The sequence below is a fragment of the Chamaea fasciata genome, unplaced genomic scaffold (genome assembly GCF_029207755.1).
Source record: "Chamaea fasciata isolate MVZ Bird 193981 ecotype frontalis unplaced genomic scaffold, bChaFas1.0.hap1 SCAF_16, whole genome shotgun sequence".
Lineage (NCBI taxonomy): Eukaryota > Metazoa > Chordata > Aves > Passeriformes > Sylviidae > Chamaea > Chamaea fasciata.
In genome coordinates this window covers 15,726,826-15,743,936 of record NW_027094101.1, presented here as the reverse complement: position 1 = coordinate 15,743,936, position 17,111 = coordinate 15,726,826, and the positions used below count along the sequence as shown (strand labels likewise).

General features: G+C 55.2%; 1 protein-coding gene across 3 annotated transcripts in view; it reads right to left on the bottom strand.

Annotated features, from left to right (window-relative positions):
- The window catches only part of LOC136297821 (ankyrin repeat and fibronectin type-III domain-containing protein 1-like), a 214,904-nt gene that overhangs the window by 37,073 nt on the left and 160,720 nt on the right, over positions 1–17,111 (bottom strand). Inside the window, exons 1-2 of one of the 3 annotated variants that reach the window (XM_066198070.1) lie at positions 7,712–8,108; positions 1,659–1,788 (exon numbers count right to left, since the gene is read on the bottom strand). The exons of 1 other annotated variant lie outside the window; for it this stretch is intronic. In XM_066198070.1, coding sequence (XP_066054167.1) covers positions 1,659–1,711 — 53 coding nt within the window. In that variant the 5' untranslated portion in view covers positions 1,712–1,788; positions 7,712–8,108. Of the gene's footprint in view, positions 1–1,658; positions 1,789–7,711; positions 8,109–17,111 lie in introns of those variants that run through there. One more of the 3 variants, XM_066198071.1, reaches the window with a different exon arrangement.

The following is a 17,111-nucleotide window of genomic DNA, read 5'->3' as shown; positions in this document are numbered from 1 at the left end:
GGTGGTTTGCCAAAAACAAGACAGATGGTTTCCCCCAGGAAAATGCTATGGAGTGGGGGGAAATGTACCACAAATATCCCCCAACAGGGCTAAACTGGGACCCGGGGGCTTCAAAGACACATTTAGAGAGGAAAGAGATTTGCTGGCTTCTCATGCTTCTTTGTTATGAATAAAGACAAACTCTGATGGTTTTTAATGAGCTCTTTGTTGTTTCCCTATTTGCTACATTACAAATTCACTTATTTGTCTCTTTGGGAGATTGAGAGTAATTGCAGACCAGGTTTCCTCATGACATCCTCTTAGCAAAGGGAAGAAAGTTGTGTAAGTAGAGAAGAAAGCAGTCTGTCCCCAAATATCCTAAATTCTTTGTCTGGTTCATTAATACCTGGTGAGCTTTGATGCTCAAGGAACCTCACAGATAGAGGAAGCCTTTGAGGAGGGTTCCACAGTCTCACACTGAAGTGTTAGAACACTCAATAAATGCCAGAAAGATCTCCAAAAAAAGCAGGGAAATTGAAAACCAAACTCGACATTCTTGCAATTTCTAAGAATTTCTCTTTTTTTTCTTCTTTTCTTCTTTTTTTTTTTTTTTTTAAGTTTTACCCTCCTTTATCCAAGGAAGAAGAAAGCAATGGAATTTCCATCTCTTTTAAATATCCTTAGCAGGTCACCTCTTACGCCGGGATGGCTGGCTGTGATCTGCTTCCAAGACTGTTGCCTCAGAGCTCAGAAACCCAGGATGAATGACTCCCTGCTCGAGCGGGGACAGCTCTCTGAGACCTGTGCTCACACGGGGGGCCCCAGGCAATGCAGCAGCAGGGAAGGACGGAGCTCTGCACCCCTCTGGGACATGGGGCTGCCCCACAGGGTGGCTCAGGGAACAGCCTGGGGACCCTCTCATTGCTCCTTCCGGGCGTGGTGACAGAGGGCAGCCCCTGACCGTGTCCCTGCAGATCCCAGGGCTCCCACGGTGGCTGAGGCCACCCCCCTGCAGCCCTCAGCTCTGGCTGATCCAACAGAAGAGCACTGGGCAGGGCGGGACCACGGGATGCATCCTCCAGCAGCTCCCATTCCTCTGGCTCCCATTCCCTATGTTCCTGAGGGAAGGGAAGGGAAGGGAAGGGAAGGGAAGGGAAGGGAAGGGAAGGGAAGGGAAGGAAGGAAGGGAAGGGAAGGGAAGGGAAGGGAAGGGAAGGGAAGGGAAGGGAAGGGAAGGGAAGGGAAGGAAGGGAAGGGAAGGGAAGGGAAGGGAAGGAAGGGAAGGAAGGGAAGGGAAGGGAAGGGAAGGGAAGGGAAGGGAAGGGAAGGGAAGGGAAGGGAAGGGAAGGGAAGGAAGGGAAGGGAAGGGAAGGGAAGGGAAGGGAAGGGAAGGGAAGGGAAGGGAAGGGAAGTAGGCAGTGGTGGGGGTTGCCAGAGGCTGTGTGCTCGTGTGCCCCAGCTCAGCAGACACTCCCATTACCCACATGAGCTTGACAGACCTGCAGCTGGGGGATATTTTGGTTTGATACCTTGGGGAAGCCTCTGCAGCAGGTGAAGGGGTTCGGAGGGGTGTTGTCCCATGGGACATCACTTTGACAATGGCAGCAGCGGAAAAGGGGACAGAAGGGCAACTGGAGAGGCAGAAGCTTCTTCCCCCAGCCCTGTCCTGCAGCTCTTACCATTCAATGCTCAGAGGACCTGGGCCGGAAGGCAGACAGCTCGGCCGAGCCATACTCGGCTTTCCTTCTCTTCTCCTGCTTCTGCTTCACCGACAAGCGGTGGGCAAACCTAGCGAGGCTGCTCTCCGACCTGGGGAGGGGAGAGGAAAGGTGTTAATGGCACTGCAGCCCTGGCTCCAGGGGCACAACGCCAGCAGGTGCTCAGTGCTGAAAGGACAGGGCTCCCAGAGGGTCAGTGGCAGCAGTCCTGGGGGTGGGAAGTGGAGGAGCAGCAGCAGGTTTGGTATTGCTCTGCAGGCCAGGACCAGCACAGGTCCGTGTTACCCAAACTGGAGGGGCAGCCTGGCAGGCTGAGACAGCCAGGTCCTGCTCCCTGTGCAGCAAAATCACCCTCCCAGGCTGCGTATTCCTCCCCAGACTCCAACTGGTGACAGCCAGCACCGAGAAATAGCCAGGGACACTTTGGTGGAGAGAACCAAAGCAGACTGAATCAAAGTCCACACACTCCTCCGGAGAAATCCTGGAGCCCCTGTGGCCTCCCAGCTGGGGCTCCCAAACACCAGAACAGCTTCCCTGAGGAGGATTGACATGGAAATCAGCCCATACTGGAGAGGTTTTGGAGGAAGAAACAGAAACGTGTAGGAGCAAATGGATTTAACTGAAGGACCTGTCTGTGCTGACAAAGCCCCTTCCCACCAGATGGGGTGCTCCAGCGTCGCTCCCAGCCCCTGGGACCTGGGAAAAGCACATCCACAGGCTCCGGAAAGTGCACATTCCATCCATCCCAGCCCTGTCCAGGGGGAGCTGCTGGCACAGGGCACACCTGCCCTGTCTCCAAGCCAGTGGAACACAGCTGAGACTGGCTAAAGAGGCACCTGCCCCGCAGAGACCCTCAGCCCCCCTGCCTCCATCTGGCACACGGAGCCCCCAGAGCCCCCTGAGCCGATGGTGGCACCTCCAGCCTGGGGCTGAACCACGGCCTATCCTTGCTGCCAGCACAGGAGCAAGGGAGGATGAGCCTGGGGAGCTGGGACACCCAGGCTTGGGCACACGACCAGGCACCGGGGCTGTGTGCCAACCCTGCCACACACATTGCCAGAGCCACTGCCTCCTGTCCTCCCTTAACGTGCCAGCACAACCTGCTCCCACAGCTCAGCCAGGGCTGGGCAGGGAAGGGGACAGGGGTGATTTGACAGAGGTCAAATCAGGGGACAGAATTGGGGGGAACTTTGAACCTACACACATTGCTAAAGCACATCCTCTCTCCTCTCCTCTCCTCTCCTCTCCTCTCCTCTCCTCTCCTCTCCTCTCCTCTCCCTCTCCTCTCCTCTCCTCTCCTCTCCTCTCCTCTCCTCTCCTCTCCTCTCCTCTCCTCTCCTCTCCTCTCCTCTCCTCTCCTCTCCCTCCTCTCCTCTCCTCTCCTCTCCTCTCCTCTCCTCTCCTCTCCTCTCTCTCTCCTCTCCTCTCCCCCTCTCTCCTCTCTCCTCTCCTCTCCTGCCTCAACCAAACAAAATACCTCCAAAAGAAAGAGAAAAAGAGAAGCTGTTTCTCAGAACTGAGAGCTCCATGTCTTTCCTCACAGTAACTAGGCCAGCCCTGACCAGCTAACAGTTTTTTTCCCTGATACATTTTAAACACAGACATCTTCAATTCATTAACTGGTTATTGATTTATTTTTCAGCTTATGAATTGCTCTTGTTGGGGACGGGGTGGAGACAGCTTTCTGGAGAGAGCTCTTGTCTCTTCAGTCCCCACCCGGCAAAACGCGATTCAGACCTTCCAGGGTCATTCTTTACATTCTTGAGAAAAAATCCTACTTTGATGCAAAGGATGAGGTTTGCCTTGAAAGAAACCCAACAAGAAACCCAAACCCCAGTGTTCCCCCGCTCACAGCCAGAGCAAGAGGTGATGAAGAGGAGGAATCCTGGTGTCCCACACCAATACCATCCCCCCCATCACCTCACTCCCCTTTGCTCTGCTGTCAAAGCTCAGCTGGAATGGAGAAGATCCCATTCAGGGAGGGGTGAGAGGTGGGCATTGACAGCCAATGCTCTGCAGCAGCCCCAGGCAGGGTGTGGACACCAGGATGAGCAGGGCTGACCCAGGAACGGGGCTGGGCGGTGGGAACAGGTGCTGTCCCTATAGCACCTCCTCAGTGGCATTTGGCTGTTCCTGCCCCTTTCCATGTGTCCAGGAGGAGCTCCTGCCACCCCGCAGGCATGAGGGCTCCAGTCCCAGCTGAAAGGATGCTGAGGGTGTTTATGTCCTGAGATCTGGGGACTGCCTGGAGAATCCTGCCCCGTCTGCTGTGCTGACCCCACCTCCACCACACTCCCTGCACCATTACAGCCACCCCTCCCAAACTGGCCCCAGCAGGGATGTGAGGCTGGGAAATCCTAGATGCCCTGCACAGATGAAGGAAGGCAGCAGCCCCTGTGACAATTGCCTCTGTGGTGCCGGTACATGGCCCTTGCAATGACCACCACGGGGACAACTACACACCCAGGAGCTTTACCTGGATGTATCCACCTGCCTAAGCATGGCAGGAGCAGCCACTGCACCCTTCAGATTGCCAACAGCAGCTGTCAAGGAGAGCTGGTGGGCGAAAACAGGGCAATGTGCCACATGTCATCAGGGTTAGGGATGAAGGAGAGTTAGTTCTGGGGGCAGGGTGGGCTGGTGGGGCTGAAGAAGCCACCAGGGTGCTCAGAAAAATGTGGTCTTGCTGTGAGTCCCTAGTCATGGCATCAAGGGGAAGGGACAGGGACACAGGGGATGGATGCTCTCCAGCCCAGGGCAGGTGCTGCCAGATCTGTCTGACGCAGGACAGAAGCCAGTCCATGTATGAGTCTGAAGTTGACCAAGAATCTTGGGGTGCTGACTTCACCCCCCAAGACTTGCCAGCCACCACCTCCAGCTGCTTCAGCCCAGATAAAGGAATGGCTGTGACATCTCTGACAGCCCTACACCTCCCCCCTGGGAGCTGTCAGCAACTCATCCAGTCATGAACCAGCCTCCCTCACCTCTGCCAGACCCCAAGGCTTCAGCAGAAGCATCACTAATCAGAAGCCAGGAGCACATTACAAATCATCTGGAGATTTATACAGAGCTGCTTTACATAAACCGTGCTGCAGGAGGGCGAATGAATCATACCTGCTCTGCCGTGGCTGCTCCGGTGAGCACAGCCAGCCCGCTGCCCCTCGCCCCAGCAGTGCCCTGCAGCTGGGTCAGCTCCTCCGAGCTCCTGTGCTCAGCTGCTCCGCTCCCCTGGGCTCAGAGTGCTCCCAGGGCCGGGATGCTCCCACAGGCATGGTGTGCTCAGGGCTGGGATGCTCCCACAGCGCTGGGTATTGTGCCGGCTCTGGGCTCTGTGGGTGGCAGAGGGGCTGAGCCTCCCCACAGGGAGGGGGATGCTGTCGAGACCACACTGATACTTCCCAAGTGCTTTCCAAACAATAATAGATGTCCCTGTCCCTTAAGAAGGATCAGTGTTAGGGATTTTAAAGTAGAAGCAGGGAAACTGAGGGATGGAGAAGGTGTGCAGGTAAGACAGACTCCCCGAGGTTGTCACATCCTTCCCCTTGTGCGTTTATTTGATGGGCAAGATTTTGGTGCCTTCAGCACCACACACTCAGCCCCACAAGTGCTGGTGTGGGGAACAGGCAGCCCCAGGTGCCACTGTCATCTTGATCCAGCTTCATCCCAGCCATGGGATGGGGACAAGGCCAGCACTGCTCCCCCAGCCCTGCCACTGCACGGCACTGCTCCAGGTCCATCCGGGCAGGATCTGGGCTCACCTGCCCAGCCCTCCATCAGAGGCAGCATCTCTGCAGCAGCTCAGCACTGGAGCAGGCAGGGCTGACACGGCAGACACAGCTGGCACCTGCCAAGGCAGTCCCCACACACCAAGGGGACACGTGGGAAAAGCCATCAATTGGAACGTCAACTGCAGCACCGGGAAGAATTGCCTCCTGACAACTAGAGAAGGTTGTTCAGCTACTGTGCTGTATCATAAATCACACCTCTATGACTTGCCATCTGTCAGCCAGATTACACGTGTTCAGAGTCCCATGTCAGCATTTAAGGCAGAACACGGCATCTTCTCCCAGAAATAATTATCAGTGCTGAAGGCTTTTGCAGCAATATCCATCCACAGCCCTTCCCTCCAAAGCTCTGGACAGAACAGAGCTGGTATTCCCCGAGGGCAGGACCACCACTGTGGCACAGCAATGCACAGCCTCCATGTGCCATGTCCCCTCTAAGCCCACTGAGCCTCCATGTGCCATGTCCCCTCTAAGCCCACTGCTTCAGGCACAGAGAGGGGCAGGGTGTGGCACGGCAAACTCCCCCCTGGCATCTGCCATGGCACCCAGCACCCTCAACAGAGCAGGCAGCAACAGGCAGAGGCAGAGGCTGCTGCTAAAGGGAGACAGGGACAGTGCTGTCCCCAGCCTGGTGTGTGCTGAGAGCCCGGGAGTGTCCAACCAGGATGAGCAGAGTGCCCAGAGCAGCACTTGGACCCCAGCCTGGCCAAGGGGAAAGAGTCCAGCTAAGCACAGGGCACAGCTCCTGCTGCCCCGATGCTCTGTGTGACACGAGTCTGTACCCATCTCTTCACCCCACAGGTTTCCTGGGAGTCCAACCCCACACGGGTAACTGTCAAAGCCCCCAGCTGCTGAGGCGGTGGGAAGGTCGGCAGAGCATGGACATGGTGGGCTGGCAGCCTGTCCCCATCCTGCCTGTGTCTCCAGCAGCTCGCTGAGCCGGCACCGGTCACGGCACCCCGGCACACAAATCCCTCAGCTGCCCTGGGATGAGGACAAGGGGCTGAAGCGCCGCCCTCCACCCCCTCGCTGGCCAGGCAGGCGGATGAGCAGTGACATTTCCCAAAGCTCAGTACAGAAATACACGGGCACTGGATTCATCCCTCCGGCTTCACCCGCCACACACAGGCGTGAATCCGGCCGGGGGTTTGCAATCACCACCGCATTCCCCACACCACAACTGCGAAGTGATGACAAGCAAAATCCTGATCCCTCGGCTCCGCATCCCTCCCTCTCCTGTAGTGACCCGCTAAAAGGCTTTTGGCAGTTTCTGGCCGCCGGGGTGAGGGTGTGCCCGCAGGAGCCCGGGTGCCTCAGCACCACTCTGCCGTGGCCAGGGACTCCAGGAGCCATGGAGGTACAGCTGCACTGAGCCACGAGTGAGGGATGACCGAGGTCACGACAGTACCAGTCCACGCACCAGCACAGGATGACCAGCACCAGCAACACCTCTGCTCCACCAACGTAGCCAGCCAAAGCCCTCACCACCACACGTGCACCAGCCAGCCATCCCACAAGGTATCATATCCAGGCAGGAAAAGCTCCCACTTGTTGCACACTCCTTAGCCTGAGACTCGGGAGCCAGCACGTGCCTGTGGCTCTGAACTAACCCAGATGTGGGCAGGCAGCTCCCAGCCTCTTCCATCAGCACAGGCAACAGTCCTGGGATGAGCCATGGGCTGCGAGCAGCCCAGGCAAACAAGCAGTGTTTCTGCTGGTCCTCTCTTCTTGGGGAGCAGCCCCTGCACAAACAGCTTTGAGCTGGGCTTAATCCCAGCGGCATCCCGGCTGCAGCCAGTGTGGGGAAGATGGCTGTGCCTGGGGTAAGCGGTGCTGGGAGCACACAGCCCTGCACTCCCTGTAGCTGCGGGCTTCGGCTGCCGTCAGTGGCTTATCTGCACAGGTACAGTCAGGATAAAATAGAGGGAAAATAACCAAAGCTGGAAAGGTTCTTCCCAAGCAGGGAGCAGTATTTTGGGAGAGAGAAGGTTTGGAAAGGACAGACTCACGGCCACAAACACGCAGTCAGCCTCCAGGCAAGCGTTGGCTGCGCACAGCACTCCGGCAAGCCCCGCTCACCAGTGGCACGCTTCCCGCTGACCACAGTCCCAGTCACAAGAGTGTCTCCAAAGCAGTAGCCAGGACCAGGACCCCAGCGAGCCGTGCCCAGCTGAGCCCTGCAGGGACAGGGACGGATGCCCGGCAGCCACGCGAGCGATGCTCACTCACCTGCACAGCCTCTGCTCCCGTCGCTCCTGGAGCTCGGCTCACCCACTGCCAGAGCAGCAGCTCATCCCAGAGCGTCTCTTCGGGAGAGTCCCTGTCCCCTCTATGCACACTCCCATCCTGAGTGGGGTCCTCTGCTCCCATCCACACCGCCTGACCTCCTCAGCTGCCACCTCCGCTTCCCTCACCCATCACCTCAGGTTTCTCGCTTGCTCTGTTGCTTGGCTCTTTTTTTCTTTTATTTTTTTTTTCCTCCCAATCTTGTTTCTATAGAAACGAGATTAGCAGAGGGGGAAATAAAACAGCCCCATGTGACTCAGATTCCGACACTGAAGAATCTCCTGGTTGCGCTTGCCGTGGCTTTACATAACCAGGAGCCTGTGTGGGCTCAGATGGGGGTACCGGGCTCGGGCCAGGGACACAGGGCTCAGCCAAGGAGAACCAGGCTCAGGCAAGCAGGATCAGGCTCCGGTGAGGAGTACCAGGCTCAGCTGTGGAGGGACTACCAGGCAGAAGGCAGCAATGTCTCACCTGTACTTGCTTTGGGTTTGCTGTGACACTCCTGATGCAATGACATGTCACCAAACCCTGCTGGACCCCCACGAGCCCCTGTCATCCTACAAGGCCCTGCATCACTACCTGTTCCCATTGAGAAGGGGAGAAAGCAGAGGCAGGGATGCTGAAAACTACTCTGAGTCCCACCAAAACCTCTGGGGTCCCCAAGAGAGCTTTGGAGGAGGAAGCCCCAAGGGCTCCCATGCTGCCAGGCTGTCCTGCCCCTGCCCTCAGCACTCGGGAAAGTGCTTTGGGCCACTGGTCTCCAACCTTCATGGCCTCCGGGGTGACCATGCAGGCAATCTGGTGAGCTGCAGACAGCCACATATTCCACTCTGCTGACATTCCTCCGACTCAATCTCCCAAATCTGTGAGCAGTGCCCACGGCTGGGGAACACAAACCACAGACTGAGCTCTCCCATCACTGTTTTGGGGACTGACATAAGGCACTGCCCACATGGACTTCCCAAGCCCAAACCTTAGCTCCAGGTGAGCTGGGCAGTGCTGAGAACCCTGCCTGAGGATCCCCCCATGTGTTTCCTTATCCTGGGGACAGATGCTGATTGCACATGGCCAGTGCTGCCTGCCAGTATCACCCGCCCAGGGCTTCTGCTGATGAACTCCCCTGTCTGTATGGGACACTGCCCTTCTGCTGCACCTCTGGAAGCTCAACCCCCACTCACCCCCCACTTCCCAGGTACTGCCCTGGACTGAAAAAGAGGCGGCATGTCCTTTTACTTGGGTGCTTTTTATAGTGATAGGACAGGGAGAAACAGTTTTAAAGTAAAAGAGGGGAGATTTCGATTAGATGTTTGGAAGAAATTCTTTGCCTATAGTAGGATGAGGCCCCGGCACAGGGTGCCTAGAGAACCTGTGGCTGTCCCTGGTTCCATGGAAGTGTCCAAGGCCAGGTTGGATGGGACTTGGAGCAACCTGGGATAGTGGAAGGTGTCCCTGCCCATGGTACAGGGGTGGAGAAAGATTATCACAAAGGCCCCTTCCAGCCCAAACCATTCCATGATTTTTAGGATTCTATGAAATGGGAATCTAGGATGATGTCCTGCCAGAACACAGCAGTGGGGTGCTTTCCCCAGCACAGGAGCTCAGCTGGGCTAGCAAGGCAGCAGAACATCTCAGGAGGTCTGGCTCCTACCCAAAGGACGGGGCATTGGCTTATCCAGTTTCTCCAAGTCCCTGGTTTTCCTTTGGGACTTGAGTGTCCCAATTCTCAGGCTGACTCAGCCATGATTAGCTGCTGAGCTCCGCTGCTGTGACAGCCCCAGACCTGCCTGCAGGATATGACATTAGGAAACCTCTCCCCCCCCAGGGCACACTGGTGTTCAAGGGGGTCTCAGTTCCCTCCCTGACAAGCTCAGGACAGATCAGACAGTGTGGGCAGCCACACTGAGAGCAGGTGATGAATTCAGGCATATCCACTCAACCAAACTTTTCCATGAGTTATACCAGAGGGCTGGGGATGCGCGTGATGTGCCAAGGTTGGGTGATGTTGTAGAGAAGGAGCCAAAGGCTCATGCAGTGCTGAGAGGATCAGTCTGTGAGGGCCCTGGCTCACCCATGTGCTGAGGACACAGCTTCACACCCAAACCAGCCTCTCTGGTGGAAGCCAGCAGAGCTGGGGATGCCTGTTCTGACCCAGCAAGGAGAGTGCTCAAGGGCAGGACAGCTGGGCAGCAGCCTGAGGCTTCCCAAGGCCAGGAAGATGGACCCCGGGGATGCTGCAGATGGGGAAAGACTGACAGGACTTGCAGGAGAGGGCAAAGAAAGAATGTAGAGGGCTCATCAAAAGGGAACAAGGAGAGATATCTGACAGCCCTGGCATATGAGGCTGCAGCTCTAAACAAATTGATCCTGAGACTCAGAACCATTCCTCCCCCTGCCTCAACACGAGCCATTGCTTTGATTACCCTAAAAGAGTAAAGGAAAGATGGGTCAGAGTACAACCCCCCGAAAACCACAGCCCAGGGCAGCCCCTTTCATTGGCCCAACACAGCTGTGGTCACTGGGGACTTGGGAAAGGGATTTTTCTAACAACAAAAGTGCCAGTGGTCACTGACATTTGCCACATATTGGGGAGCATAATCAGTGCTTAAAGCCCATCAGTGAGCGCTGCTGTGCCAAGCCTGGCTCTTCACAAGCCAAGCAGATGCAGGCACCAGGACTGATGCTTGGCTGGCTTCCCTGGGAAGGACCAAACCGGACTCTGCAGGACCTGGCTCTGCAGCCAGAAGCCAGGCAGAGCAGACGGGATCCTCTATTTAAAGTATGATAACAGGGTCACAGCAACGTCTGCCAGCAAAAGCATTTGGATACCTTGATCTAATTATAACTGGCATTATCAGGCTGCATTACAATTAGCAAGTCAGTGGCCAGTCTCTATTTCTGGTCTGCAACACGAGGCAGATCGATATTCCAAGGAAGAAGGAGAAGGGAAGCAGGGGTAGCAGGACGGAGATACCTCGCAGTGTGTTTAAATAAGCAGCACAGCTGCTTCCAAGTGCTGTGCAAAGGCGAGTTTTATTTGGAGGGTGTTTATATGGAAAGCCAAGTAGAGAAACACAATCCATTCCTTCAGCACAGCCTACACCAGCCATCTGTGGGCAGCTCCTGACCCTGCACACTCCCTCGCTCCCCGATGGTGAGGGCTGTCTACACCCTCCAGGTGAGCTCTGGGTCCCACCAGACCTGTGGGGTCCTGTGCCTCAGAGCAGAACCCTGGTCCAGCTTTTCATGAAATTGTTAAGGTTGAGAAATTCCTCTCAGATCATCAAATCCAACCATTCCCCCAGCACTGCCAAGGCAACCACTGAACCACATCCCCAAGTGTCACATCCACACAATTTTGAAATCCTTCCGGGGACGGTGACTCCATCGCTGTCCTGGGGCAGCCTTTTTTAATGCCTGAGCACCCTTCCATTTCTTCCAGTGAAGAAATTTTCCTTAACATCCAATCTTTTCTAAGCTATTTAGAAGCCAGATTAAAGCAGCTTCCAGGGAGGGAACACAACCACACATTCTGTTTGAACTCCACAAAGTCTATTCCATCGGCCTGTCCAGTGTTCAGCACCAGGCCAGTCACTTGAGGACAGTTGACAGCACCCAGAATCCCTGGAAACGGCTGGCATTTTTAGAATATCTTTTTGTTTTCTTTGAAAACCAGAGTTTTGTCAGACTTAGAGCATTTGATGCAAAGTATATGATGTTAATCCAAGCAGAAGGAACCATCTGATGAGTCCCAAATTAAAATGTTCCTTTGTTTTGGCTTTCAAACATTGCATTTTAATACTAATGCACAATCTGAATGGAAGGTAAATTTGCATGTCCTTCCCCTAAAAATTCTCTCTCAAAACAATAATTTTACTCATTTGCGTTTTGACAATAACAACTGTCCCCTCTCTGACCAACATCTGTGCTGTGACATAGATGTTGGGCACATGTGCCACAGCCTGGTGAGTCATTCTGCACCCCAGCATGCCTGTGCCACTGAGGGGACTGGACCTGAGCAGACACCTTCCAGCTGGAAACTCATCCCCACAGGAAGCATCCCAAGAGTGGACAGAGCACAGAGGTAGCAGGATGTGCTGCTGAGAGCCCAGGGGTATGAATGTGGTCTGAAAAGGGGTTACAGGACCTTGGAAGAGATGGGATCCTGAAGAGAATGTAAGACGACCAGAAAGTTTCCTCTCCCTCCAGATTCTAAGCAATATTTAGGCTGGGATCTGCACATCTGTGCCACTGTCACATTATGATCCTGTTGTCACCTTTTGGTGCTGTGAAACAGCTGAAGAGAAGAGAAGGATTTGGGGGTGCTGCTGGCTGAGAGCTGGAGATGCCCTGGCTGTGTGCACCCAGAACCCTGAGTCTGGGCTGAGCCCCAGCAAGGGGGAGGTGATTCTGCCCCCTCAGGTGAGACCCCATCTGCAGAGCTGCCTCCAGCCCTGGAGTCCCAGCCCAGGAATGACGTGGAGCTGCTGCACTGAATCCAGACGAGGCCACGGAAATACTCTGAGAGCTGGAGCTCCTCTGCTCTGGAGCCAGGCTGGGAGAGCTGGGGGTGCTCACCTGGAGAAGAGAAGGCTCCAGGGAGACCACAGAGCCCCTTCCAGGGCCTAGAGAGGCTCCAGGAGAGATGGAGAGGGATGAGGGACAAGGGGTTGAGGGACAGGACAAGGGGGAGTAGCTCCCCACAGCCAGAGGACAGGGTTAGATGGGATGTTGGGAAGGAATTGTTCCCTGGGAGGGTGGGCAGGCCCTGGCACAGGGTGCCCAGAGAAGCTGTGGCTGCCCCTGGATCCCTGGAAGTGTCCACGGCCAGGTTGGACGGGGCTTGGAGCAGCCTGGGATAGTGGAAGGTGTCCCTGGCCTTGACAGGGGGTGGAGTGAGATGAACTTTAAGGTTCTTTTCAATGCAAACCGTTCCATGATCCTGTGATTGTATGTAAGCAAAGATCTTTTTCTGACTCCCAACCATGAACCAGATCATTGACCAGGACCATTTCATGAGTGGCACATACCAGTGTGCCTCACTCTAAAAATTAACAGTCTACTTGAAACCCAAAAATCCATCCATATATAGACAACAAATAAATAAAACCTACAAAATAACATGGTCAAAAATTCCTTTCCTCAGGCAAAATCCCCATCACTTCTCCTGTTTTTAAGAATTCTATCATTTCCCTCTGTGATTGTTTTTAATGAAGATATCTATCACTCCTTCCTGAGCAGCAGGACAGAGCGCTTGGGCTCTTCCAAGTGGGCTGTGTGAGCATGATGGATTGTCCCTGTGCCAAGTCAGAGGAACGTGCAGACTTGCTCCCATCTTGCCAGGAGCCAGGTTTTCAGAATTCCCCTACTACCAGTAACAGCTTTTATCCTAATTAAAAAGATACCAGGGAAACTAAAGAAAAGGACAAAATCCAAGCAATCTCTTTGTTCATGTGCAACCAGCAGGGATGGATGAGGAGGTTCCTGAGGGCTCATTCCTCCTGGGACCTTCACCTCCCTCCACTCCTGCCAGCTGAGCCCACACATGCTGAAGTAGCACCACACTGTGCTGGCATCCCCGTGCCGTCCCCAGGCACCGGTCTGTGCCTGCAGCCTGCCTTCCCCATGCGGGGACAGACGCCCCGGGGGACATTCCATTGTTTAGTCTGTGCAGCCCTGGCGCTGGAGCCGCCTCTTGTTTTCCATGGCCCCGCGTCCCACGCTGCACACAGGAATGGAAAAGCTTGTTATTCTGGGCTGCCGGGTGGCTGGGCCCTTCCAAGAGCAGAGAGCAGTGATGTGGTTAAGGCGAGCCGGCCGCAGAGCCTCCATGGCTTCAGCTCCTGGCTGGCACCCATCTCCTCCAGCAGACCACACCGCTGCCACCAGCGCCATCGGGACAGCAAGGTGACAGGAGCCGGCTGTGCCGGGCCACGCTAATGTGCTCATGTGTCCAGGCCTGGAGGGAGGGTGAAGGATGGGAGAAGGGTGACGGAGAATGAGCCCAAACCCCGGAGGCACCAGGACAGCTGCCCAGAAATGAGCCCCTCAGAAACCCACTGGCTTCAGTGCTCAGGAATGGTACAAAGCAGGGCCAGGACATGTCCCTTTGGGTGGTGGAGCACGGGAACAGGCTGCCCAGAGGGGCTGGGGAGTCTCCTTCCCCAGATACGCTAAAAACACACCTGGGCACGATCCTGTGCAACCTGCTGTAGGTGACACTGTGCTTTAGCAGGGGCTGGACAAGGTGATCTCCAGAGGTGCCTTCCAACCTCAACCACTCCCTGATCCCATGGCACACACAGCCTGACCCATGGCTCTGCTGCCTCTGCAAGGTCTGGGTAGCTGGGGGTTCTAGTGACCCCCAAGGGCACCCAGTACCTCTGTGTTTCACTCACAAAGTTCCTCAAACTGGTAAAGACCTATCGAAGAAATTAAGACATTTTAAATCCCAACCTATAGAGGATCCCGGGCAACCAAAGGGAAAAAGGAGAACAGCGAAATACCACAATTCTGATTATGAGATTTAACACTGGTGTTCACCAGCACCAAACAGGAAAAACTCATTGAAGTACTTTAATGGTCAGAAGAACGTGACCATAAAATGCCACCGTGTTACCACAGCACTATTCTGCTCTCTGCGGTTCCTCTCCTACAGAGAGTAAGTGATTATTAGGGACAGCTGCGCCCACACCACAGAGCCCACATCGCTTCCAGCACCTCCTGGTCCCAGGATGGGCTGCAGGAAGATGCAGAGCTGTGTGGGCACCTGTGGAACTTGTGCCCTTGGCCCCTAGGTGGGCCTGGGAGGTGGAGACCCTCCAGGCCACAGTCCCAACCACATCTATCCATGCTAAACAAAAACCTTCCTCTCTGGTTTTCCCTCAGGACTTGCGAGCATGTCAGGAATTAAACCCCAGTCTCCTGGGCTCACTGCACTGGTGCAGGAATCTGCATCTTTTTCTCTTTCCTGTATTCCAGCTCTTCCCCGTTCAGCGAAAACCCCTCCCCACCTTGCCCAAGGCACTTCAATACACGTGGGGACGCAGGACACTGCTTAGCAGACCTTGAAATAATGGGGACCAGGAGAATGGGAAACACATCCCTTCAGGCAAATCAGAGCTTCTTCAAACTTCCTCCTAGTCCAAAATTTCCCTCAAAAAGGCATGACAGGGAGTTACAAAGGTCCCTCTTGCAAGAAGGGGGAAAATGCAAGAGAGAAAAGCCCTTGGCGTGCCTCCCCCCGAGCCGGCTCCGGCCCCCGCGGCTGCTGTGGAGGTTTGAGGGACTTGAAGGGATTTGCGACGCAATAAAAACATTCCTGCTTGCAAAGCATGAAACCCCAAAAGTTTATGGGAAACCACTGTCTTCGGGATGTCTGCATATCTTCAGGCATCCTGGGAGCTGTAGTTCAAAGAAACCAAGAAAAAAGCAAGCAGCCGATAATGATGGTTTCTGGATGGAGGTTGTGTGACTATTGGCTCCCGCACGAAAGCCTGAATTTCTGGGATGCTGAGCCCGTTTCTGCAGCCAAGTGAGAGGACAGCTCCTTGGCGCCTGGGGCACGAGGGACTCCAGCACCACAGTGAGGGAGAGTGAGAGGCACCCAGGGAAGGGCAACCCAAAACCCAGGTGCTGATGACTGGGAAGAGGGATGCACTGCAGCAGAGGCCAAGAGGGGCAGGCCAATGCCATTTCCAGGGCTGGGAACCTGGCTGGACCATGGTCGTGCCTGTGAGCTAAAACCTCTGTGCCTCAGTTTCCCCACAAACTCTTATTATCCCCCTGTTCCCAAGGGCTGTGAGGATTGGCCTTTGCTGTTTGAACACCCATAGGGAGCTGAACTCCTCAGAAGCCACCTGTTCACACTGCACCAGCATTAAATCACCTCCAGGCCCATTTCCTCTGAGCCCGTGAAGAGCAGCTGTGCCAGCCAGGCTGTTGAAAGGCACTTTATTCTGACACAAGACACTCATCATGCCAGAGTCACCTCCCAGCAGGAGAACCAGCGGTACGGCTCTGGGTATGGGTCTGGGACAAGGCCCTCGGTCTGTCCCCACCCCAGTCATGCCACGGCTCCCCCAGATCCGAAGGATGGAGCTGGAGGGACATGAGGCAAGGACTGGCCACTCAGGAGCAGGGACGGGAGCCGGGGAGGAGGTAATTCGATGTCCTGCCCTTGCCTCCCCCAGGCCGGCTCAGCCTGTGACACCCTCCAGATGAGGCACTGCCCACCAGCAGAACTGCCACACTCAGAATGCCCTGGGGTGCAGGGGCAATGCTGGGTGGACAGAGATGTGAGAGGCTGTCTACCATTCTGGACTGAGCATGCAGTGATGCGGGAGATACTTTCATTTCCAGCCAATGAATCCTGCAGCAAAGACCAAAACCCGGGTAAAGCCAGCACTGGAGACATGAGCCAGGCAGGTGACCTTCTCACTATCTGCTTTGTATCGTGGGCTTGGGCTCCACAGGCCAGAGCACAAGATGGCCCATGGCTGTGCAAGGTCTGTGACACGGGACAAGACCTGCCCACCAACACACCATGACACAGAACCGTGGGGACAAACCTACAGCATCAGACTTTGCACCGGCTGACACAACCAACCCCAGCATCGTGTGCTCTGCTGGCTGCTGTGAGCCTGAAGGCCTCAAAAGTGGTTTCCGACACTCGGAGAGCCAAGATAAACCACAGGAGAGTTTGTCCTTGGGGAAAACCTGTAGCCCTGAAGAACAAAGAAGAGGTGGAGCATTCACACCGGCAATAGCAGCATGGATGCTATTCCATGGATGCTATTTCATGGATGATCTGATCTCCAGCTCTTTCTTCCCACTCCAGAGCAGAACATGTTGCACGCTGTTGCCAAAACCACACGTTGGTGCTTGCCAAACACTGCCCATGGGGTGGGAACACCACAGGAGGCAGGTCACCAGGACACAACACTCTTCACACCTCACTGCCACTCCATCCAGGCTGTCACAGAGCAGGGGCTTTCAACTCCTCAGCACCACTCTGGTGTGACAAGGCAACAGGTCCACAGGCCACTGCAGCCCAGAGCTGAGTTTCTGGAGGTTCTACAGACAGACACCTTGGTCTTGCAGAGCTGAGCCCTCTGCTCTGGAGCAGAGTGGCTGGAATGTTTCTGGGCCAGCTGTGCCTTCACAGGCAGTGGAAAGGGCACCCTGAAATGGTCAAGGGCAGAGCACATAAGCTAAAGACCTACCAAGACTTAGGACTTCATGCTGGTGCCTCTTGCTTCCTTTTCCTTGACTGTCAAATTCACACAGCAACCCTGATCTCCCCTGGAACTAAATGCAGATTGACTGAAACCACCCAGTGGACACA